Source organism: Apium graveolens, chromosome 4, assembly GCF_009905375.1.
Source record: "Apium graveolens cultivar Ventura chromosome 4, ASM990537v1, whole genome shotgun sequence".
In the NCBI taxonomy this organism is placed as follows: Eukaryota; Viridiplantae; Streptophyta; class Magnoliopsida; order Apiales; family Apiaceae; genus Apium; species Apium graveolens.
The window spans coordinates 169,920,989-169,942,842 of NC_133650.1; the positions used below are offsets into that span (position 1 = coordinate 169,920,989).

At 39.7% G+C, this 21,854-nt stretch overlaps 2 protein-coding genes and 1 pseudogene across 2 annotated transcripts; 1 reads left to right on the forward strand and 2 right to left on the reverse strand.

The window, feature by feature from the left end:
* Window positions 1-6,706: 6,706 nt before the first annotated feature.
* On the reverse strand, window positions 6,707-8,455 carry LOC141719141 (uncharacterized). The gene has a single exon (XM_074521523.1). The coding sequence runs from the start codon at window positions 8,453-8,455 to the stop codon at window positions 6,707-6,709; it is 1,749 nt and encodes a 582-aa protein (XP_074377624.1).
* A 1,451-nt stretch (window positions 8,456-9,906) lies between these two features.
* LOC141719142 (uncharacterized) lies at window positions 9,907-10,743 on the reverse strand. Its single transcript, XM_074521525.1, has one exon. The coding sequence runs from the start codon at window positions 10,741-10,743 to the stop codon at window positions 9,907-9,909; it is 837 nt and encodes a 278-aa protein (XP_074377626.1).
* Window positions 10,744-18,599: 7,856 nt separating this feature from the next.
* LOC141716955 (serpin-ZXA-like) lies at window positions 18,600-21,562 on the forward strand (annotated as a pseudogene).
* Window positions 21,563-21,854: the final 292 nt, after the last annotated feature.

Below are 21,854 nucleotides of genomic sequence, written 5' to 3' on the forward strand. Positions count from 1 at the left end.
GTATCAGAACTTAACAGATGAGTAGCATTATTCTAATTTGTGACTTAGTAATAAGATAAACAAAGTAAACTCAACTAAGCTCAATTATCAGAATTTGCTTGTGTCATAAAATTTCCACAGAAATAATTACTTCTTACATAGGATCATTTGTTTATTGAAGACTACTAGGTCAGTATCTAGCACAGTTATCCTCATAGGATTGAATATTTACTTAAACATACATATCACGTATCAGAGTTTAGAAACATATATCAGACCACAATCAGTACTTAAACGCATATTTCAATTAATCACAGAATACACAGAGAGATTACATTCTGTAAATACTGATCATAAAGTCTGATGTATCAGAACAAAACTAGGCAGATTTAGAAAAAGAACCTGAAACCATTCCAAGTTCATTTACCAATCTTGTAAAAGTGGCTTCACACAGTGGTTTTGTGAAGATATCTGCTAGTTGTTGTTCTGTTGGAACAAAGTGCAATTCCACTGTACCTTCATCCACATTTTCCCTTATGAAGTGGTACCTGATGCTGATGTGCTTTGTCATAGAGTGTTGAACTGGATTACCTGTCATAGCAATAGCACTTTGATTATCACAGTAAATAGGGATTTTGAAATATATTAACCCATAATCCAGTAACTGATTCTTCATCCAAAGAATCTGTGCACAACAGCTTCCTGCAGCAATATACTCTGCTTCTGCAGTTGATGTGGAAATTGACTTTTGTTTCTTGCTGAACCAAGAAACCAATCTGCCTCCAAGGAATTGGCAGCTTCCACTTGTGCTTTTCCTGTCAATTTTGCAACCTGCAAAATCTGCATCTGAGTAACCTATTAGTTTAAAATCTGGTTCTCTAGGATACAACAATCCCAGATCAGCTGTTCCTTTAAGATACTTAAAAATTCTTTTCACAGCTGTTAAGTGAGGTTCTCTTGGATCTGCTTGAAATCTTGCACAAAGACAGGTAGCATACATGATATCAGGTCTACTAGCAGTTAGATAAAGTAGAGAGCCAATCATACCTCTGTAATCAGTAATATCTACTAATTTACCAGTATCCTTATCCAGTTTTGTTGCAGTGGCCATGGGAGTGGATGCACTTGAACAATCTTGCATTCCAAATTTCTTCAGCAAGTTTCTGGTGTACTTAGTTTGACAAATAAAAGTGCCTTCTTCATTCTGCTTGACTTGAAGGCCCAGAAAATAGCTAAGTTCCCCCATCATACTCATCTGATATCTTGACTGCATCAGTTTGGCAAACTTCTTGCAAAGTCTGTCATTTGTAGACCCAAAAATGATATCATCAACATAAATCTGGACCAGAAGTAAGTACTTTCCATGGTTGAGGTAGAACAATGTTTTGTCTATTATTCCTCTGTTGAATCCACTATCCAGAAGAAACTGAGCTAAAGTCTCATACCATGCTCTAGGAGCTTGCTTAAGTCCATAAAGTGCTTTATCAAGCCTGTAGACATAATCTGGATGTTTGGAATCTACAAAGCCTGGAGGTTGTTCAACATATACTTCTTCCTCCAATTCTCCATTGAGAAAAGCACTTTTCACATCCATTTGAAAGACAGTAAACTTTTTGTGAGCAGCATAAGCCAAAAATATCTTTATGGCTTCTAACCTAGCAACTGGTGCAAATGTTTCATCATAATAATTCCCTCCTGTTGAGAATATCCTTTTGCAACCAGCCTTGCCTTATTCCTTGTAATTATGCCATCACTGTCAGTTTTGTTTCTGAATACCCACTTTGTACCAACAACAGATCTATTCTTTGGTCTTGGCACTAGGGTCCAGACTTTGTTTCTTTCAAATTCATTCAACTCTTCCTGCATTGCTTGCACCCAATCAGCATCTTGAAGAGCTTCTTCCACTTTCTTTGGCGCAGTCTGAGAGAGAAAAGAATTGTAAAGACATTCATTCGAAGTACCTGTTCTAGTTCTGACACCTGCATCAGGATTTCCAATTATCAAATCAGGTGTATGTGATTTTGTCCACTTCCTTGCAGATGGAAGGTTTTCTCTAGAACTGGATGCTCCCCCATGATCCATGTTGTCTTCAATTTATTTTTTGATGCTCCCCCTGAAACTATGCTCTCTGAGTTGGATTCTTCAGAATTTAGATTTTTAGCACTAGCAGAACTTGGCTTATCAGAACTTGACGAATCAGAACTTGAAGAGCCAGATGTATGTTCTGATGTTTCTTGAGATGTGGTAAGATCTTGAGTATGCTCCCCCTGCATAGGTGCATCTTCCTTTGACGTAGTCACCACAGTTTCAATAACATCAGAGTTTAATCCATCAGAGTTTACAGTATCAGGACTTAGACTGTCAGGATTTTCAGTATCAGAATTTGAGTCTTCATTTTCAAATCTCAGCTGATCATGGTCAATGAAATCTTCAAGACCAGTAATCTTCTTGTCATCAAAAGAGACATTGATAGATTCCATGACCACTTTTGTTCTCAAATTATAGACTCTGAAGGCTTTTGTGGAAAGTGGATATCCAACAAAGATTCCTTCATCAGCTTTTAGATCAAACTTGGATAGCTGTTCAGGATGAGTCTTGAGAACAAAACACTTGCATCCAAATACATTAAAGTACTTCAGATTTGGCTTCTTTTTCTTCACCATCTCATATGGTGTTTTTCCATGCTTGTTAATGAGTGTTGCATTTTGAGTAAAACAAGCAGTCTGCACAGCTTCAGCCCAGAAATATGTTGGAAGCTTTGCTTCTTCAAGCATTGTACGTGCAGCTTCAATGAGAGTTCTATTCTTCCTTTCAACAACTCCATTTTGCTGTGGAGTTCCAGGAGCAGAAAATTCCTGCTTTATTCCATAGTTTTTGCTGAACTCTTCCATTATCAAATTCTTGAATTCAGTGCCATTATCACTCCTTAAGATTTTCACAGAATCTTTGACCAATTTATCCAGATGTTTGACATGATCAATCAAGATAGATGTAGTTTCACTTTTTGTGTGCAAGAAATACACCCATGTGTATCTGGTGAACTCATCCACTATGACCAACGCATATTTCTTCTTTGCAATAGACATGACATTTACTGGACCAAATAGATCAACATGTAGTAGATGATAAGGCTCAAGAATTGATGATTCAGTCTTGCTCTTAAATGAAGATTTTCTTTGTTTGGCTTTCTGACAGGAATCACAAAGACCATCAGGAGCAAATACTGACTTTGGCAGTCCTCTCACAAGATCTTTCTTGACTAGTTCATTTATATTGTTGAAATTTAAATGAGAGAGTCTCTTGTGCCAATTCCAGCTTTCTTCAATTGATGCTCTACTCATCAGACAAATTACAGAACCATCAGTACTTGTTGAAAGTTTAGCTTCATAAATGTTACCACGCCTGTATCCTTTCAGAACAACTTTGCCTTTAGATTTACTCACAATTTCACAGTGTTCTTCAAAGAAATCAACATGATAACCTCTGTCACGGATTTGACTTATACTCAGCAGATTGTGTTTAAGTCCTGAGACCAGAGCTACTTTTTTAATTATGACATTCCCAAGATTGATATTGCCATATCCCAATATTTTTCCAATGTTGCCATCTCCATAAGAAACATTTGGGCCAGCCTTCTCCACAAAGTCTGATAGCAGGGCCTTATTTCCAGTCATATGTCTTGAACATCCACTGTCCAGAACTAGAATGTTTTTCCTGTTGCCCTGCAATCACAAAGACCACTAATTATTAGTTTTAAGGACCCAGACTTGCTTGGATCCTTTGGTCTTATTAAGTTTGTTAACATTTGCAGCGGATTTAGCATCAGAGTTTATGTTAACATTTTTCTTATCAGAACTTACACTATCAGACTTTGAATCAGAATTTACACTAGAAGGAACAATGGAAACTTTCTTCAAAGAAGGTTTTATTTGATAATAATCATAGTACAAACTATGATATTCCTTACAAGTATAAATGGAATGCCATAAACTACCACAATGAAAACAAGGATTTTGTGGTTTGTATCTAACAGACTGACTCTTAACTCCTGATTTTGAAGGTAAGGAGTTAATATTCTTATTCTTCCTGCAAAAAGAAGTCAGATGGTTAGAACTTCCACAGTTATGACATGTTTTCCTAGGAGCATCAGGAACAGGTTTATAATCATTGCTTTTATTCACACCTTCCTTTCCATTCCTATTTTTCCTAGGTGATTTTACCTTGTTTGCATTCTTAACATCTTTCAGCTTATGCTTAAGCTGCTTCTTTGTCATTAAGCCTATGTTTACTTCAGCTGTCTTTTCCTGTTTTAGTTTGTCAGAAGTTAATTCCTCTTTAACTTCTGATTTCTCATTTTCAGACTTTACAGTTACAAACTTAACAGGTTTTAACTTTGGCTTTTGCTTAACAACAGGCTTAATTTCTTCAGTTCCTTTATCATTCTTATCCTCTCCATAACCTAAGCCCTCTTTCCAGTTTCCACTACTTAGCAAATTTTGAGTTGTTTTGCCAGAGTTAGTCCAAGTCCCGATAATCCCTCTTTCCTTTTCTAACTCAGTTTTTAGAGATTCATTCATTTTTAGCACTTCATCCCTAACATAAAAAGCATCATCTCTATCCTTCTGAATTTGATGGAACATGACTAACTCTTTTTCTAAGAAATCATTTCTTTTCTTAAAAGCAAGATTTTCAGAAGTTAATCTTTCACATGTTAAAGTTTGATCTCTATAACTAACAAACATGGTTTTAAGATATCTTCTCAACTCATTAATATCATCAGTATGAAAAGCATAAGTAGTCTGAGGAACCTTTGTTTCAGCAGCTTCAGAACTGCTCTCAACACTTTCTTTATCAGCATTTGCCATCAATGCATAGTCTCCTCACTTTCAGAGTCTGAGGTGTTTGTCCAGCTTTTCTGCTTTGTGACAAGAGCCTTGCCTTTGTCACCCTTTACCTTCTTGCAATCAGGAGATATGTGGCCTTTCTCACCACAGTTATAGCATTTAACATTGGTATAATCTCCTCTGTCAGACTTTCCTCCTCTGCCTTCAAATCTTCTGAAATTCTTCTTATCAGAACTTATGCCTTTCCTGGAAAACTTCTTTCCCTTCCTGAACTTCCTGTATGCAATCTTTGTGATTCCTTTCACCATAAGAGCACACAGCTTCATCATCTCCTCATCAGCATCAGTCTCAGGCAAGCTTTCAGAATCTGAGTCATCATCACTTTCATAACTTGATGACTCAGTTTCAGACTTTATTAAAAGAGCTTTACCCTTGTCTTTCCTTGAGGAAGCTGCTTTGGGGGATTCTTCTTCAGCCTTAAGAGCAACTGTCCTTGACTTTCCTCCTTTCCTCTTGCTTCTTTGTTCCATCTCAAGTTCATGAGTCTTGAGCGTTCCATAGATTTCATCAAGAGTTGTTTCATCAAGATTGTAGTTGTCTCTTATTGTCGTTGCCTTCAAATCCCAGCATTCAGGAAGGGCTAACAGGAATTTAAGGTTTGAATCTTCAAGATCATACTCTTTATCAACCAATGACAAATCATTCAAAAGTTTGACAAATCTATCATATAAATCATTCAATGACTCATTAGTCTTTGAGTCAAAATATTCATACTCTTGAGTGAGTATTGTCTTCCTGTTCTTCTTAATTGTGTCAGTTCCCTGACACCTTTTTCCAGAGCATCCCATATCTCCTTAGCAGTCTTGCAGTTGATTACCCTGTTTGACATTACATTATCAATGGCACTATGCAGTAAGTGTCGTACCTTAGCATCCTTAGCAATTGATGCTATATCTTCAGCAGTATAATCACTCTTCTCCTTTGGTACGGTCTTTGCTGCTTCACCTGCAACTGCAACAGCGAGCTTGGTTGGTTTGTGAGGCCCTTCCTTGATTCTATCAAGGTATTCTGGATCTGTTGCTTCCAGGAACATGGTCATCCTTACCTTCCATATGGGATATTCAGATGGTCTCAGTATGGGAACTCTGATAGTCTCATACCGACTTTGGATTTGTGTCTTTGGAGGTTCTTCAGTTTTTGTAGGCTTAGTTGGAGTTTCTGTGTCAGACATGATTGTGTTTGGATCTTTAACTGTATGTGTGTTAACAAATTAGCTCTGATACCACTTGTTAGGTCACATACACTGTAGAGGGGGGTGAATACAGTGTATAATACAATCAAATCGAACTTTAATATCTTAAGTAACAGAAAACAAACTTTATTGAAACAATAAACTCTGTTACAGTATGGAACTGTTACCTCTCAATGATGAACAAATATCACGAGAGCTGCTAGGGTTACAATGAATAATCTTCTTGAATATAACAACACTTATAGTGTAAACCCTATGTCTGTGTTTATATACTACACAGTTACAAGATAATCGCTAATTGATATGGAATATATTTCTGCTTCCTAAAATATATCAATCAGATATCTTTTCTTCCAAGTATTCCATTCTTCACGGAACTCCTTCCTCATGCATATCTCTTCTTATGTTTATCTCGATCTTCTTTCCTTTAATCAGCTACTGTCCTTATATGGACATCCTTCAGCACTTAAGTTCTGATATCTAACTTCTGATGATTATCTCCTGATAATATAAGTACTGATATCCTTAAGTCCTGACTTCCAGTATAAGTACTGATTAATGGTTAAGTACTGACTTGTCCTGTTAAGTAAGATCTGAAATCTAAACATAAATCATATTAGCCATGACATTATCAAATACATCTAACAGTTCTGTATGACCATAAAACCTTCGGGAGTTCATCCGGCCAGTTCTTTTTAGAATCTTCCAGTCTTTTTTCCAGACGTCGGAGTATGGTTCTGTTTGTGACCTCAACCTGTCCATTCCCTTGTGGATGGGCAACCGATGCTTTTTTGTGTCTAATCCCGAGCTCTTTGAGATAGGCTTCAAAATCCGAACCCACGAACTGTGGCCCGTTGTCCGAGATCAAAACCATCGGGATCCCGATCCTCATTACAATCATGTCCACAAACTTGATGCAGTCTTGCTGGTTAATGGTTCTCATAGCCTTGGCCTCCGCCCACTTAGTCATATAATCTATTGCTACCAGAACATAACGAAGATCCCCTTTTGCCCGAGGGAAAGGGCCCATGATGTCAATTCCCCAGACAGCAAATGGGATCGGGGAAAGAACGGACCCAGGGAGGCTTGAACCTTGTTTTGGTACGTTGCTGAACTTCTGGCACTTGCTGCATTTCTTGACATAGGCGACTGAATCCGTGTGGATTATTGGCCAATAATAGCCTTGTCTGATGACCTTGTAGGCTAGAGCTTTAGCTGCTAGGTGATCCCCGCAGATCCCCTCGTGAACCTCCCGGAGACAGTAATCTGCTTCGCCCGGATCAACACACTTTAAAGTTCGTGCAGAGAAAGTTCTCCGGTATAACTGATTGTCTTCTAAAAAGAAACGTGCAGCCTTATACTTGAGGTACCGGGCTTTGTTCTGATCTTCCGGAAGGGTGCCGTCCTTGAGATAGGCTATGTAAGGAGTCATCCAATTCTCCGGGCTACTAACACATAGTACTTCGGGCCGATCGGTGCTGGGGGCTCCGAGCTCCTCGAAGTAAACCGAGCTGCTTAAATCTGACGTATTCTGGACGAGCTTGGACAGCTCATCTACTTTCGCATTTTCCTCTCTGTTTATCTGCAATATGGTTGAGTCTGGGATGGTTTCTAGGATTGCTCTAACCATTTCCTGATACCGGGCCAATTTGGGATCTTTTGCGACATATTCACCATTGGTTTGCCTTACCACAATCTGAGAATCACTGTAAATTGCTAAATTCCTCACTCCAAGGGATTTGGCTAACCTGAGTCCGGAGAGTAGAGCTTCATATTCAGCCTGGTTGTTTGTTGCTTTGAAGGAGAAGGTTATGGCCTGCTGGATTGTGAATCCGCCCGGGCTGGAGAGGATCAGGCCGGCTCCGGACCTTTCGGCTGTAGCCGAGCCATCAACATGTAATGTCCAAGAATCCTGGTTGTTAGACTCTTTTTCTCCTTCGGATCGGGTTTTAGGCCTCTCTGGGGCTTCCGAAAAGGTGCATTCCATGACGAATTCGGCCAATGCCTGGGCTTTTATGGTTGTCCTCGGGATAAATTTGATATTGAACTGACTCAACTCGATTGCCCAATTGACTAACCTCCCGAAGGCGTCTGGCTTGTGGATGATTTTGCGAAGTGGTTGATTAGTGATTACCCTGATTTCTCGGCCTTGGAAGTATTGTATTAGCTTTCTGCTCGAGTGCACGAGGGCCAGTGCGAATTTTTCCAAGTTTGGGTACCGGGTTTCAGCATCTTTCAGGACTTGGCTTGCATAGTATACCGGGGCCTGCGTCCCATTTTCCTCCCGGATGAGTGCGGAAGATACCGCTCTTTCCCCGGCTGCGATGTAGAGATAAAGGGGCTCCCCGGGCTTCGCTTTTGATAAAATAGGCGGGTCCATCAGATGTCGCTTTACTTCCTCAAACGTTGTTTGGCAGTCCGGGGTCCAATCGATTAGCTTTTTGTTCTGGGCTCCTTTTAACAGCTCGAAGAAAGGCAGGCATTTCTCTGCCAACTATGGGATAAATCTCCGAAGTGCTGCTAGGCATCCTGCAAGCTTTTGGATGTCCTTTTGAGTCCGGAGGACTGTCATTTCCATTATAGCTTTGATCTTCTCCGGGTTGGCTTCTATTCCTCTTTCACTGACCAGAAAACCCAGAAACTTCCCGGAAGGGACCCCGAACGCGCATTTCTCTGGGTTCAGCTTCATGTTGTACTTCCTCAAGTTGTCGAAACACTCCTTAAGGTCCTGGATGTGCTCTGGGATTGTGACCGACTTAGAGATCATATCATCAACATAAGATTCCATGTTCCTGCCCAGCTGATCCTTGAAGATGGTATTCATCATTTTTTGGTATGTTGCCCCGATATTGATTAACCCAAATGGCATCATAACAAAAGCGTAGACAGCCCGGTGTGTGATGAATGCCTTCTTCGCGATGTCTGCTGGATTCATCTTGACCTGGTTGTATCCCGAGAAGGCGTCCATGAAACTTAACATTACATGGCCCGAGGTCGCGTCTATCAGCTGGTCAATGTTGGGCAGGGGGTAAGAATCTTTAGGACACGCCGAATTGAGGTTTGTATAATCCACGCATATTCGCCATTTCCCATTGGGTTTCTTGACCAGCACAACGTTTGCTAGCCAATCCGGATACTTAATTTCACAGATTATGTCTGCCTTTAACAACTTTTTGACTTCTTGGTCTATTGTCTGTTGTCTCTCCGGGGCAAAGTTCCTTCGTTTTTGCTTGATTGGTTTTTGCTTTGGATCTACATCCAGGTTGTGCATGGCCACGGATTCATCAATCCCCGGCATGTCTTCCGGGGACCAGGCGAATACGTCAGCGTATTCTTTTAGTAGATCAATGAGCTCCTTCTGGAATGTGGTTTCCAGTCCTTTTCCGATTTTGATTTTTTGGGTGGGGTTCCCGGGTTCCAAATCTACCTCGATTGTCTGTTGGGCAGGTTCTACCTTTGTCTTCTCCTTGCTTTCTATAAATTTTTGAATCCGGGCATCAGCGTTGGTTACGCCGTATCCGGAGTCTTCAATCATATTCACATCCAAACGGGCCCTTTTACTAAGGTGCTCTCGATGCTTCTTTCTGCTTTGTCCCTTGGGTAGGGACATTATCTTCTTCCGGTTTTCCGGTTCCGTTTCTGCCATGACAAGTGCTTGACCATAGCATTTACCTGCCATTTCCCTGTCTCCTTTTATTTCTCCAATGCCTCCCGGGGTGGGGAATTTGAGTTTCAAGTGAATAGTTGAGGGGATCGCCCTGAGCTTGGTGATAGTGGGCCTTCCAAGTATCATGTTGTATGAGGAGGTTGCGCTTATCACATAGAATTTCATCATATGAGAGACCTGCCGGGGTGCGGTTCCAAATATATGGGAAGATAAATGATACCCCGGATTGGAATCATCGTGTTCCCAAATCCGTACAAGGGATCTTCAAGACAGGGGTCCATTCGGAGGTGTCTGAGCTCCATCCTGTTATGTGTGTGCTCGAATACAATATTAGCAGAGGAACCATTGTCAACTAAAATTCTTTTTACCTCATTGTTTGCGACATCTAGGGCTACTACCAATGCCAAGTTGTGGTCCGGATCGAGCCCCTCATAATCAGAATAGGAGAAGTAGATCGGCTCATCATCCAGACTCTGGATCATCATCACGTCATTTTCCTGGTTCGGGCTCCGGGGCGGAGAGGTTGTGCCTTCGAAGACCATATTCACCACATTTTTGCCTCTTCCCGGGGTTCTGTCTTTGTCATTTGACCCCCTTTGAAGGTACTGGTTCATGTTTCCTTTCTTAATTTGGTCTTCTATGAACATCTTGAGGGAGAAACAGTTTTCAGTGGTATGGCCATGATCCTCGTGATAGCCACAATGCTTGTCCCGGACCCTGTTTTCGGGAGGCGCCAGCAAGCGTTTTGGCAGATAATAAAACGGCTTGCCCTTGACTTCGCGCAAAATGTCAACCTGGGGCCTGTTGAGTGGTGTCCACTTTGGTTCCGGCTTGGGTTCCTTCTTTGTCTTGAGTTTCCTTTCATTGTTTCTTGATTCGGGGTATGTATCCCGGGGTGGGGTTCCCCGGGACTGCTGAATGTAGTTTGCTTGCCTGTCAAGCTTTGTATCTTTTATCTCTCCGGGACGACGAGCGTCGCTCCGGAGACTCATCATCATCATGTATTCTTCTATTCATCTTCATTGATTTGAGGAAATCGTTTTCCTTTATGAACTTTGATGCCAATGCGTATGCTAATGCTAGGCTCTGGGGCTCCCTATGAATCAAGTCTTTAACATAGCCTTCACAAGATATCGAGTGCAAGTTTCTTCGAAAGATGTTTACTACCTCCTTTTCTTCTAAGTTGGAGAGTTGGTTGACTGCTTCCTGGAATCTTTTAATGAATTCCGGGAGGGGCTCCTTGCTTCTTGAAAGGAATATGTCCTAAGTCCAATCATGTATTAGGATTTAGGAATAACTTGTATGTAATCTGTTTTGATTTCATTGATATTAATAAAGACTTGTTTTGTTTTTATTACGGGCTTTATCTATTTAAGTGTTTAAATAAGATATACCATAGTTTAGAGTAAAGCTTTTTATGGATTATGATGAGATCATAATAGTGAAACCTAAAAAGATGATAACTCTAAACTTAAATAGTTCCTGGTCATAGGATTACTAACTGGTAATTAATAATCTGCAAAGATCGGTACATACTATGCTTGCTTCATTATGAAGGATGTCTGTTCTCATAGACATTTGTGTGGTGACACTATAGCTAGTATGTAGGTACTTATTATGGAATAAGTTCACTGAACATGACTCGCCCAGCTGAACAACTGATGGAGTTCACTCACGTGTCAGCAGTTGTTCGCTTAGTGATAGTTGTACAAGTATCCTTAGACTTGAGGTCATCATAGTCATCTTGTGTATACTGAACTATGCTTTGGTTTAGTTCTTAGTCTCCAGGGACAATTATTAGGGATCTTCTAGGTATAGGAATTTGTACACGAAGATAGTGTATGATCAATAAAGGATCTACCCCTTCCAGTGAAGGAAGCGAATGTTCAAGGCTGATCCACTTATGCTAGTTCAGGAATCTCTGGCCAGAGTGAATGAAATTAGAAAGGAGTTTCTAATTTGCATAGAACTACACATAGTAAATGGTAAGCAAGTGATTAAATTAGATAGGCTTGACACGAGATCCATGCCTTGTATTTAATTGGGACATTGTAGGGTAGAAGGAGTTTATTGTACGGTAACTATTCACTGACAGGTTCTTGGTATTCTAAGCAGTGAATTCATATTATCCGGATAGTCGCGATATGTTGAGAAGCATCACTCACGATGTAGAATAAATGTGATTAATTAATTAATCATATTTAATAAATTAGAGAATTTATATAAATAATGATAAAATAGTTTTATTATTATTTATTTCTACTACCGGCTTAATATTGAACCTACAGGGTCACACCATAAAAAGAGAATAATTTTATGGTGGAGGAATTAATTAATAATGGCTAATAATTATTTATTTGTGAAATAAATAATTAATTGGCAAATTTAATAATTGATTAAATGAGATTTAATTGATTATAAATTAATTAAGAAAAGTTCTTAATATTATTAATTAAGGATTTAATTTTTGAAAATTAAATCAAGAGAGAGAATTATTTCTAAAGTGTTTAGAAAAAGGATTAATAATTAAAAGGTGTTTTAATTATTAATGAGAATAATAAATGGGATAATAATAATAATATTTATGAGAAAATTTCAGCTGAAAATTTTGCCTATAAATACACTATTATAGACCCTATTTTATTCCAACCCCAGAAACCCAAAAGTTTCAGAAAACCAAATTCTCTCCACCTCCTCCTCCTCCTAAAAGTCATTTTCTTGGTGGATACCGGTGGAGTGCTTCACACTTGAGGAGCAACTACTATGGATCTCTGATCGTTGTCTCCGAATTATTTTAAAAGGTTAGATTCGATCCCTCGAATTTTTATTCACGATTTATATGCTTTTATTTGGATTTTGTATGTGTAAAAAGTGTTTTTCCATGCCCCGCTGCGTTTAAAAATCCAACATTGGTATCAGAGCATAGGTTGTATGCATATAGATCTGTGGTAAAAATTTCAGAATTTTATGTGCTTGTATGAATTAATTATGATTTTTACAAGTTATATAATGGATTAATTTTGTCTGATGAGAAATCGTTTCTCAGAATAATTTTGAATGTTGATCTGGGTTCTACAAGTGTTGTAGATCGTCTGGGTATTTTTTTTCATAATTTTATGATGTATAGATTTTTTATTATGAATTTTTGAAGTTCTTAAATTTAAATTCGTAATTAATTAATCATATATATATATATTATGTTGTAAGTATATATATCTGCATCTATCTGTGATGTTCATGGTGCTGCTGAGTTGTCTGTGCTGCACGAGAATAGAGAAGACAGGTACAGGCGCACGGAATTCCATAATCAAAAGGCGGCGACGTTCGAAGCAGACTGAAGGACCGCGCGACTGGCACGCGCGCGTGGGGCACACGCGCTCGTGTGTCACGCGCGGCGCGTGTCAGCTGCGCGCTGGTCAAAGGTCAGTCGGATGCTGACGTCATGCTGACGTTATCAGATGACGTCATGCTGACGTCAGCACAGGGGTTCGGGCGCGTGGAGCGCGTGAAGCGCATGAAGCGCGTGGTTGATTGTCAGACACGCGCCTGACAGCGCGTGTGCGCGTGTTGGCGCGTGGGGAAGCTTGTTTCGGCGCGTGAGGGCGCGTGGAAACTCAGAATGGGGTGATTTTGGTGCCGTTGGATTCGTCTTTTCGAGACGCTTCTAATGGTATATTATATGATATTTTATGAAATTGTTTCGAACTGTTTATAGCTAACAGAAGTGTTTTTAAGCTGTTTTTAGCTGTTTAAATTGCTTTTAAATACTTCATGTGATACATAGAGATGTATATTGCTTAGACGAATGTGCTAGATGATGTAGCATGCCTACCTTGATGTTTATTCATGTTTATATATGTGATATATGCTTAGTTTATCATGCGATGATAGACTTAGGTGAACTTAAATGAACATAAGGCGTTTGTTAGACAACCTAGTATAGTGAAATTGTTTCATAACCTTAAGAATAATATTATGAATACAATCATGAGATTCTTGTGTTTGTGAAACACCTAATTGAATATGAATTTTCGATATGAGAGAAAGGATGATTCTGTCAACAACAGATTTCTATCTGTAAGAAAGGGTTATTAAGTGACGCCTCTTGACAATGCTCCACCCGATCTGGGAATCGTCTGATTATTGATTATTGATTTGAAATATTTAATTTAAAAGGAAGAATCTCTTTATAATATGATTATGATTGTAACGTAATATAATCCCTCTAAAATTAAATAATATCAAGTAGTAATTGGCCAATGATACAACGGGCTTGTGTCGGTCATAGCCTTCCAACATGGTAGAAAGTAGTTCTTATTTTTGAATCATTGTCGTTTCGTACCACAGCCGAGGGCTTTGATTTCGAAATAAGAAATACTTGTATATTACATAGAGATGTGTACATTGAATAAGAATCTAAAGGTCGTTACGTGCCACAGCCGTGGGCCTTTGGGGACTGATTCAATAGTACAGAATGTTGGGTTAGACTTGACTTAGAATATTGAGTTTGTCGTGCCACAGCCGTGACTCAATTATTCAAGAGGCTAAAGTTTGATTAGGGAATAACATGAGATGTAATTAACAAGAGTTGTCTGCCTATTGAACATTACATGGCGTTTCGTGCCACAGCCGGGGTTGTGTAATGGAATGTAGGATCCCTATTCCCACTAGCATTATGAATGCTTAATTTTTCACATAGGGGGTTGAATAAATTAGGAAAACTAGTGGGAGCCACTTATGAATAAAGACCCGATTCATATAGTGTTTTAAAATGAAATCGAATATTTGCTAAGTGTTGATATGTGTTTATCATTTTCAGATTTACTTTGTACGTTATGTCTTCTGCACTATCACTCAGGAGCATATTAGATGCTCACAAATTGACTGGTCCTAATTATGCTGACTGGCTTCGAAACTTGAGAATTGTTCTCAGGATTGAGAAGCTGGAATATGTGATTGACTCACCTAAGCCTACTGAACCTGCTAGTGATGCACATAATGATGAACATGTTGTGTATCGTAAGTGGATAGATGATGCAAATGTTGCTCAATGCATCATGCTAGCTTCCATGAACATTGAGCTACAGAAGCAACATGAGCATATGGATGCTCACACTATCCTCATGCATCTACAAGAGTTGTATGATGTGGCGGGGAGGACAGCTCGATATGAGATAACGAAGGAGTTGTTCGGTTGTAGGATGTCTGAGGGATCATCTGTGAATGACCATGTACTTAAGATGATCAATTTGATTGAACGTCTTGGATAACTTGGTTTTGCCATGGATGGGGAGCTGAGCCAAGACTTGGTCTTGCAATCGCTTCCGAGTTCGTTCTCGCAGTTTGTTGTGAACTTTCACATGAATAAGTTGGATGTCAGCCTGCCTGAACTCCACAACATGTTGAAGACTGCAGAATCGAATTTTCCCCCTAAGAAGAGTTCTGTTCTTCTAATTGGTGAAGGTTCCAATCCTAAGAAAAGGAAGAGGAACTCTTCCAAGAAGAAGAAAGTAGGTGAGAAAACGCCGGTTCCACCAAAAGCTGAAGACCCCAAGAGCAAAGTTGTTTGCTTTTACTGTAACAAGGTGGGGCACTGGAAGAGGGACTGCAAGGTTTACCTTGCAGAATTGAAGAAGAAGGGTAGTGAGACTACCGCTTCTGATTCAGGTATGTTCATGATAGAAGTGAATATTAGATACCGCCTGTGGTTCTCATATCTGCAATTGTTGCAGGGGCCAAGGGGAAGTAGGACTCTTGAGGAAGAGGAGGTGATTCTACTGATGGAAATGGAGCAAGAGTTGCTGCTGAAGATGTAGAATCATTTCATTTACATAAGCCTACGGGCAAGACTATTGTTTGAAATAATTGTTATTTTGTTCCCTCGATTGTGAGGAATATTATTTCTATTCCCATGTTAGACTTGGGTGGATTTTTCATTTATTATTGAGAATAATGAATGTTCTATTCTTAGAGATAATATTCTTTATGGACGTGGTACTTTAAATAATGGTCTGTATATATGTGACATAATTTACTTCAGATTGAACAAACTAATAAAAGAAAAGGGATGATGAAAATCTCACTTTATAGTGGCACTGCAGTCTCCATTTAGTGGACATGGAGAGAGGGCTGCAAATTTGCTAGGAACGGTACACACAGATGTATGTGGACCAATGTCTACGCAAGCCATGGGTGGATTTTCATACTTCATTACTTTCATAGATGATAGATCTGGATTCGGATATGTGTTTGATGAATTACAAGTCTGAGGCCTTTGAAAAGTTCAAAGAATATAAGTATGAAGTGGAGAAATAACCAAACATAGTATTATAACTCTTCGATTAGATCGAGGTGGTGAATACTTTAACGGAGAGTTTCTAGATTATCTCAAAGTAAATGGTATAGTCTCCCAGTGGACTCCTCCAGATTGGTATCTGAAAGGAGAAATCGAACTTTGTTAGACATAGTTCGGTCCATGATGAGCTATGCAAATCTTCCAGTATTCCTATGGGGTTATGCATTGGAAACCTCAACATATTTACTGAATAAGGTGCCTTCCAAATCTGTTCCTCAAACTCCGTATGAGATATGGAAAGAAAGGAAACCGAGTCTTAAACACGTTAAGATTTGGGGATGTCCAGCTTATGTCAAGAAAGTTGACCCAGATTAGCTGGAATATCGATCCGTAAAATGTAGTTTTGTGGGATATCCTAAAGAGACTTTAGGGTATTACTTTTACACCGATCATCGGGTGTTTGTCTCCAGACATGCTGCCTTCTTGGAAAAGGAGTTTATCCTTGAAGGAAACAGTGGGAGCAAAATTGAACTTGATGAAGTTCAAGAAGCACAAACTACTACAGATCGAGTGGAAACACCTGTTCTGACTGAACAACCTTTTATGGAACAGCCCATTCATAGGTCAGGGAGAGTGTCTCGCCAACTTGAGAGGTAATATGGCCTTGTCATTGAGAATGACAATGAGTTGTCGATCATTGATGATGACGACCCTGTGACCTATAATGAGGCTATGAGTCGTGTTGACTCAGAGAAATGGCATAGTGCCATGAAATCCAGAATGGAATCTATGTATACGGTATACAAAAGATAGATTATAGCAGATGGCCAGGTGGAGACCTATAAGGCCAGGCTTTTGGGAAAAGGATTCAAACAAAGGCAATGGATTGACTTTGATGAAACTTTTTACATGTAGCCCTGTTAAAATCAGTTCGGATTTTGCTTGCGATTAATGTGGTTTAAAGCAAGCTTCTCGTAGATGGAACATCCTTTTTGATGAGACAATCAAAGAGTTTGATTTTATCAAAAACATGGATGAACCATGTGTCTACAAAAGGGTTAGTGGGAGCGCGGTAACATTTCTTGTATTGTATTGAATTAGAGTTGACACACATAACAACATAGCAGACCCACTCACAAAGCTACTTTTTGAAAGTCACTTTGATCGTCATAAAGATGAGATGGGTATTAGATACCAGAGTGATTGGCTTTAGTACAAGTGGGAGATTGAAAGGAATATGTCCTAAGTCCAATCATGTATTAGGATTTAGGAATAACTTTTATGTAATCTGTTTTGATTTCATTGATATTAATAAAGACTTGTTTTGTTTTTATTACGGGCTTTATCTATTTAAGTGTTTAAATAAGATATACCATAGTTTAGAGTAAAGCTTTTTATGGATTATGATGAGATCATAATAGTGAGACCTAAAAAGATGATAACTCTAAACTTAAATAGTTCCTGGTCATAGGATTACTAACTGGTAATTAATAATCCGCAAAGATCGGTACATACTATGCTTGCTTCATTATGAAGGATGTCTGTTCTCATAGACATTTGTGTGGTGACACTATAGCTAGTATGTAGGTGCTTATTATGGAATAAGTTCACTAAACATGACTCGCCCAGCTGAACAACTGATGGAGTTCACTCACGTGTCAGCAGTTGTTCGTTTAGTGATAGTTGTACAAGTATCCTTAGACTTGAGGTCATCATAGTCATCTTGTGTACACTGAACTATGCTTTGGTTTAGTTCTTAGTCTCCAGGGACAATTATTAGGGCTCTTCTGGGTATAGGAATTTGTACACGAAGATAGTGTATGATCAATAAAGGATCTACCCCTTCCAGTGAAGGAAGCGAATGTTCAAGGCTGATCCACTTATGCTAGTTCAGGAATCTCTGGCCAGAGTGAATGAAATTAGAAAGGAGTTTCTAATTTGCATAGAACTACGCATAGTAAATGGTAAGCAAGTGATTAAATTAGATAGGCTTGACACGAGATCCATGCCTTGTATTTAATTGGGACATTGTAGGGTAGAAGGAGTTTATTGTACGGTAACTATTCACTGACAGGTTCTTGGTATTCTAAGCAGTGAATTCATATTATCCGGATAGTCGCGATATGTTGAGAAGCATCACTCACGATGTAGAATAAATGTGATTAATTAATTAATCATATTTAATAAATTAGAGAATTTATATAAATAATGATAAAATAGTTTTATTATTATTTATTTCTACTACCGGCTTAATATTGAACCTACAGGGTCACACCATAAAAAGAGAATGATTTTATGGTGGAGGAATTAATTAATAATGGCTAATAATTATTTATTTATGAAATAAATAATTAATTGGCAAATTTAATAATTGATTAAATGAGATTTAATTGATTATAAATTAATTAAGAAAAGTTCTTAATATTATTAATTAAGGATTTAATTTTTGAAAATTAAATCAAGAGAGAGAATTATTTCTAAAGTGTTTAGAAAAAGGATTAATAATTAAAAAGTGTTTTAATTATTAATGAGAATAATAAATGGGATAATAATAATAATATTTATGGGAAAATTTCAGCTGAAAATTTTGCCTATAAATACACTATTATAGACCCTATTTTATTCCAACCCCAGAAACCCAAAAGTTTCAGAAAATCAAATTCTCTCCACCTCCTCCTCCTCCTAAAAGTCATTTTCTTGGTGGATACCGGTGGAGTGCTTCACACTTGAGGAGCAACTGCTATGGATCTCTGATCGTTGTCTCCGAATTATTTTAAAAGGTTAGATTCGATCCCTCGAATTTTTATTCACGATTTATATGCTTTAATTTGGATTTTGTATGTGTAAAAAGTGTTTTTTCACGCCCCGCTGCGTTTAAAAATCCAACACTTCTTTGCTGGATTGTTTCTAGATGACACATCTGCAGCTCGTTCATCCGGTTGGCCCTGAATCTTTTCAAAAATATCTCGCGGAAGTCTTTCCAGGAGTCCACACTCCGGGATGTGGTATGCGGCTGAACCATTTCTGAGCACCCCCCTTCAACGTTGATGCGAAGAATCAGCATCTAGTCAGGTCGCTGTAATCATAAATATTAGATATTTGCTCAAAATAGTTCAGATGCTCCTCGGGGTCAGCCAGTCCGTCAAAAGTGTCAAAATTGAAGTGCTTCAGCCCTGACTCCCTGGGGGTGGATTCCAGTTTCTTTGTGAATGGGGTTGCTGCCGCCCCTACTTCCATGTCGCCTTCCACTTTCCTTTTAAGGTCCCGAAGGACCCGGGCAATTTGTTCTTGCTTGGATTCCTTCTCTGGCTCTGAGTCTGAAGAAACATGAATCTGGTGAGCCTTTCTCTTTAGCTTGGCCTCCTCCTCCCGGACTCTCCGTTCTATAGATTCCTGGGCTTTAGCCTCTTCTTCTTTCCGGATTCTCTCACGGAGGGCAGCTCTTTTTATTTCGTATCTGGCATCCTCTAGTGGCCTTTTGAAGTTCTTCACAATCCGGTTGAAGACGGACCCCCGAGATTCTCCGGACCGCTCTCGCTGATCCCCCGGGCGGGTCTCAGGCTCGGTGCCCTGCTTTTCCTTCCACAAGTCCATTGCCGCCTGTATCTGTTTCGGGGTCATGCTTCCCCATGGATTGGTGGGGACCCCTGTGTGTTTGTGGGCAGCTCTTTCAATAACTATTCTCTGGTATCCTGGTTGGAGATTTTGTGAGGGAGTCTGGGTTATGGGGAGCCCTTCGTCCAAATCTTCCATGTCTCCATCCCTGGGTTGGGGAAGAGGCGGAAGGAAAGAGGCAGAAACTGCTGCTTTGCTTTTTCTCGTAGTCATGGTTATTTAAAGGTGCTATGAACTCAAAATAATAAAATTCGTAAAAACAGATCTAAGAGATTGGTAGCAGCGTTCTTACTGGGGGATGGTGTTTCAAGTTTCTGGGTGGTGGGGCTGCGGATATGAACACCACAGGTTGGAGGTTCGACCCTCCTTCTAGCGCCAATGATAATCCTAAATCACCCCGGGACCTTCTCCTTGCCGAGCCCGGACTCAAACTCTTTTTGGACGGCGGCTGCGGCGGCGTGCGGTGTAACTGTAGGGTGGGAACCTACAAAACAGAACCGGAGGGGGGTGGCGTCACCGCGGCACCTCCGGCGTGAGAATGAGAAAGGGTTTTAAGGAGAAGAAGGGCAAAGTGAGGATTATGCGAATATATTTATGGAGAGTACGTGTGTGCATGTAAGTATAGGTGAGAGAGAGAGTATGTAAGATTGTAACCTGTAACCTTCCTTCTGTTCTACCTTTTATAGGCCTCCTACTAGGGTTTAGGGGTTTATCCCTTTTCATCTGGACCGTAGGTTGGCCTTTTGGACTGTAGGGCATCTGGACGCCTGGGATGCGTCAGAGTACTATCAGATCCGGACCGTAGGAACGTCTTGGATCCCGGGTACCTGGACGGTGGCGATATTGCCACGTGTCCTGGGCTCCTCAAGGTCAACGCTGAATGCGTCAGAGTACTGTCAGATCCGGACCGTAGGAATGTTCTAGATCTCGGGGACCTGGACGGTGGTGATGCCGTCACGTGTCCTGGGATCTTGTATTTGGGTCCTGGGCCTCTTCACTTGGGCCTGAATTATTATGGGCTATCACCCTCTATTTTAAAGCACGATGGATGAATATGTTTTCTGCAGCTGAAACGAATGACTATGACTTTTTCTTCCTTAATGGTGGCTCAGTAAAAGTTCCTTTCATGACAATGTGGGGATATCAACATATTAGTGTTTTCGAGTTTCAAAGTGTTGAAGCTTCCATATGCACCAGTTGATTGCACCCGAATACCAAATGGAAAGGGAGGTTGGACCTATATTTGCGATAAAAAGCCAAATTTTTCCATGTACATTTTCCTCCCAGATGCCAATGATTGGCTTTCAGCATTGGCAGAGAAAGCTGGATCGGAATCTGGATTCCTTGAACGTCACATTCCGTCTAAATCCATCCCAGTGAGGCAGTTCCGAATTCCCAAATTTAAATTTGAGTATGAAATCCAACTGTCAGAAGCGTTAAAGACGCTAGGGCTTGTATTTCCCTTTGATGAAGAGAAAGGTCTTGGTCAGATAGATGGTGGATCACGGTGCTCCTCTCGTTGTCAAAAAAATATTTCATAAATCATTCATTGAAGTTAGAGAAGAAGAAACTGTAGCTGCTGCAGCAACTGTTGTCGATGCCGACATGGTTTGTTGTTTAGAAGAGGAGATTGAAGAGGTTTCAATTGACTTTGTTGCCGACCACCCATTCTTATTTTTTATACGTGAAGACAAGACTGGACTGATCCTGTTCATTGGTCAATTGCTCAATCCTTCAACACCTTGAACTGAACTGCAGCTGATGAAGTTAAGGACGTTTCTATTTAAAAGATTGATTACCAAAGACATCGGCTAGGTGGTTTTTATAATCTTATTTCTTCTCCACATTGAGATACTCTGTGTTTCAACAAAATTATCCGTTTCCTTTATAAAATTTTCATAAATACGACTCGTCGATCATCTCCCAGTTCTCCTAACAATCCATTAATAAACAATCTCGTCAATGCGATAATTTAACTGAACCCGTGATGGTCATATTTGAATTGATACAATCAGCCGGAGGCAGGGTAGGTCCTACACATTTGTATGCCCCGGGCCCGGACGAATTATAAAAATGGTGCTTGATTGTACACGATAAAAAATGAAAAACAGAAATCATGGTATATCTTTCATGATTCAGTGAGTTGTTCCTATAAACAGAAAGTCGAAACATTAATAAACACGATTGCAAAAAATTAGGATA

Coding starts and splice junctions, on each gene's coding strand:
- LOC141719141 (XM_074521523.1), bottom strand. CDS start 8,455: ATGGACCCGCCTATTTTATCAAAAGCGAAGCCCGGGGAGCCCCTTTAT.
- LOC141719142 (XM_074521525.1), bottom strand. CDS start 10,743: ATGATGATGATGAGTCTCCGGAGCGACGCTCGTCGTCCCGGAGAGATA.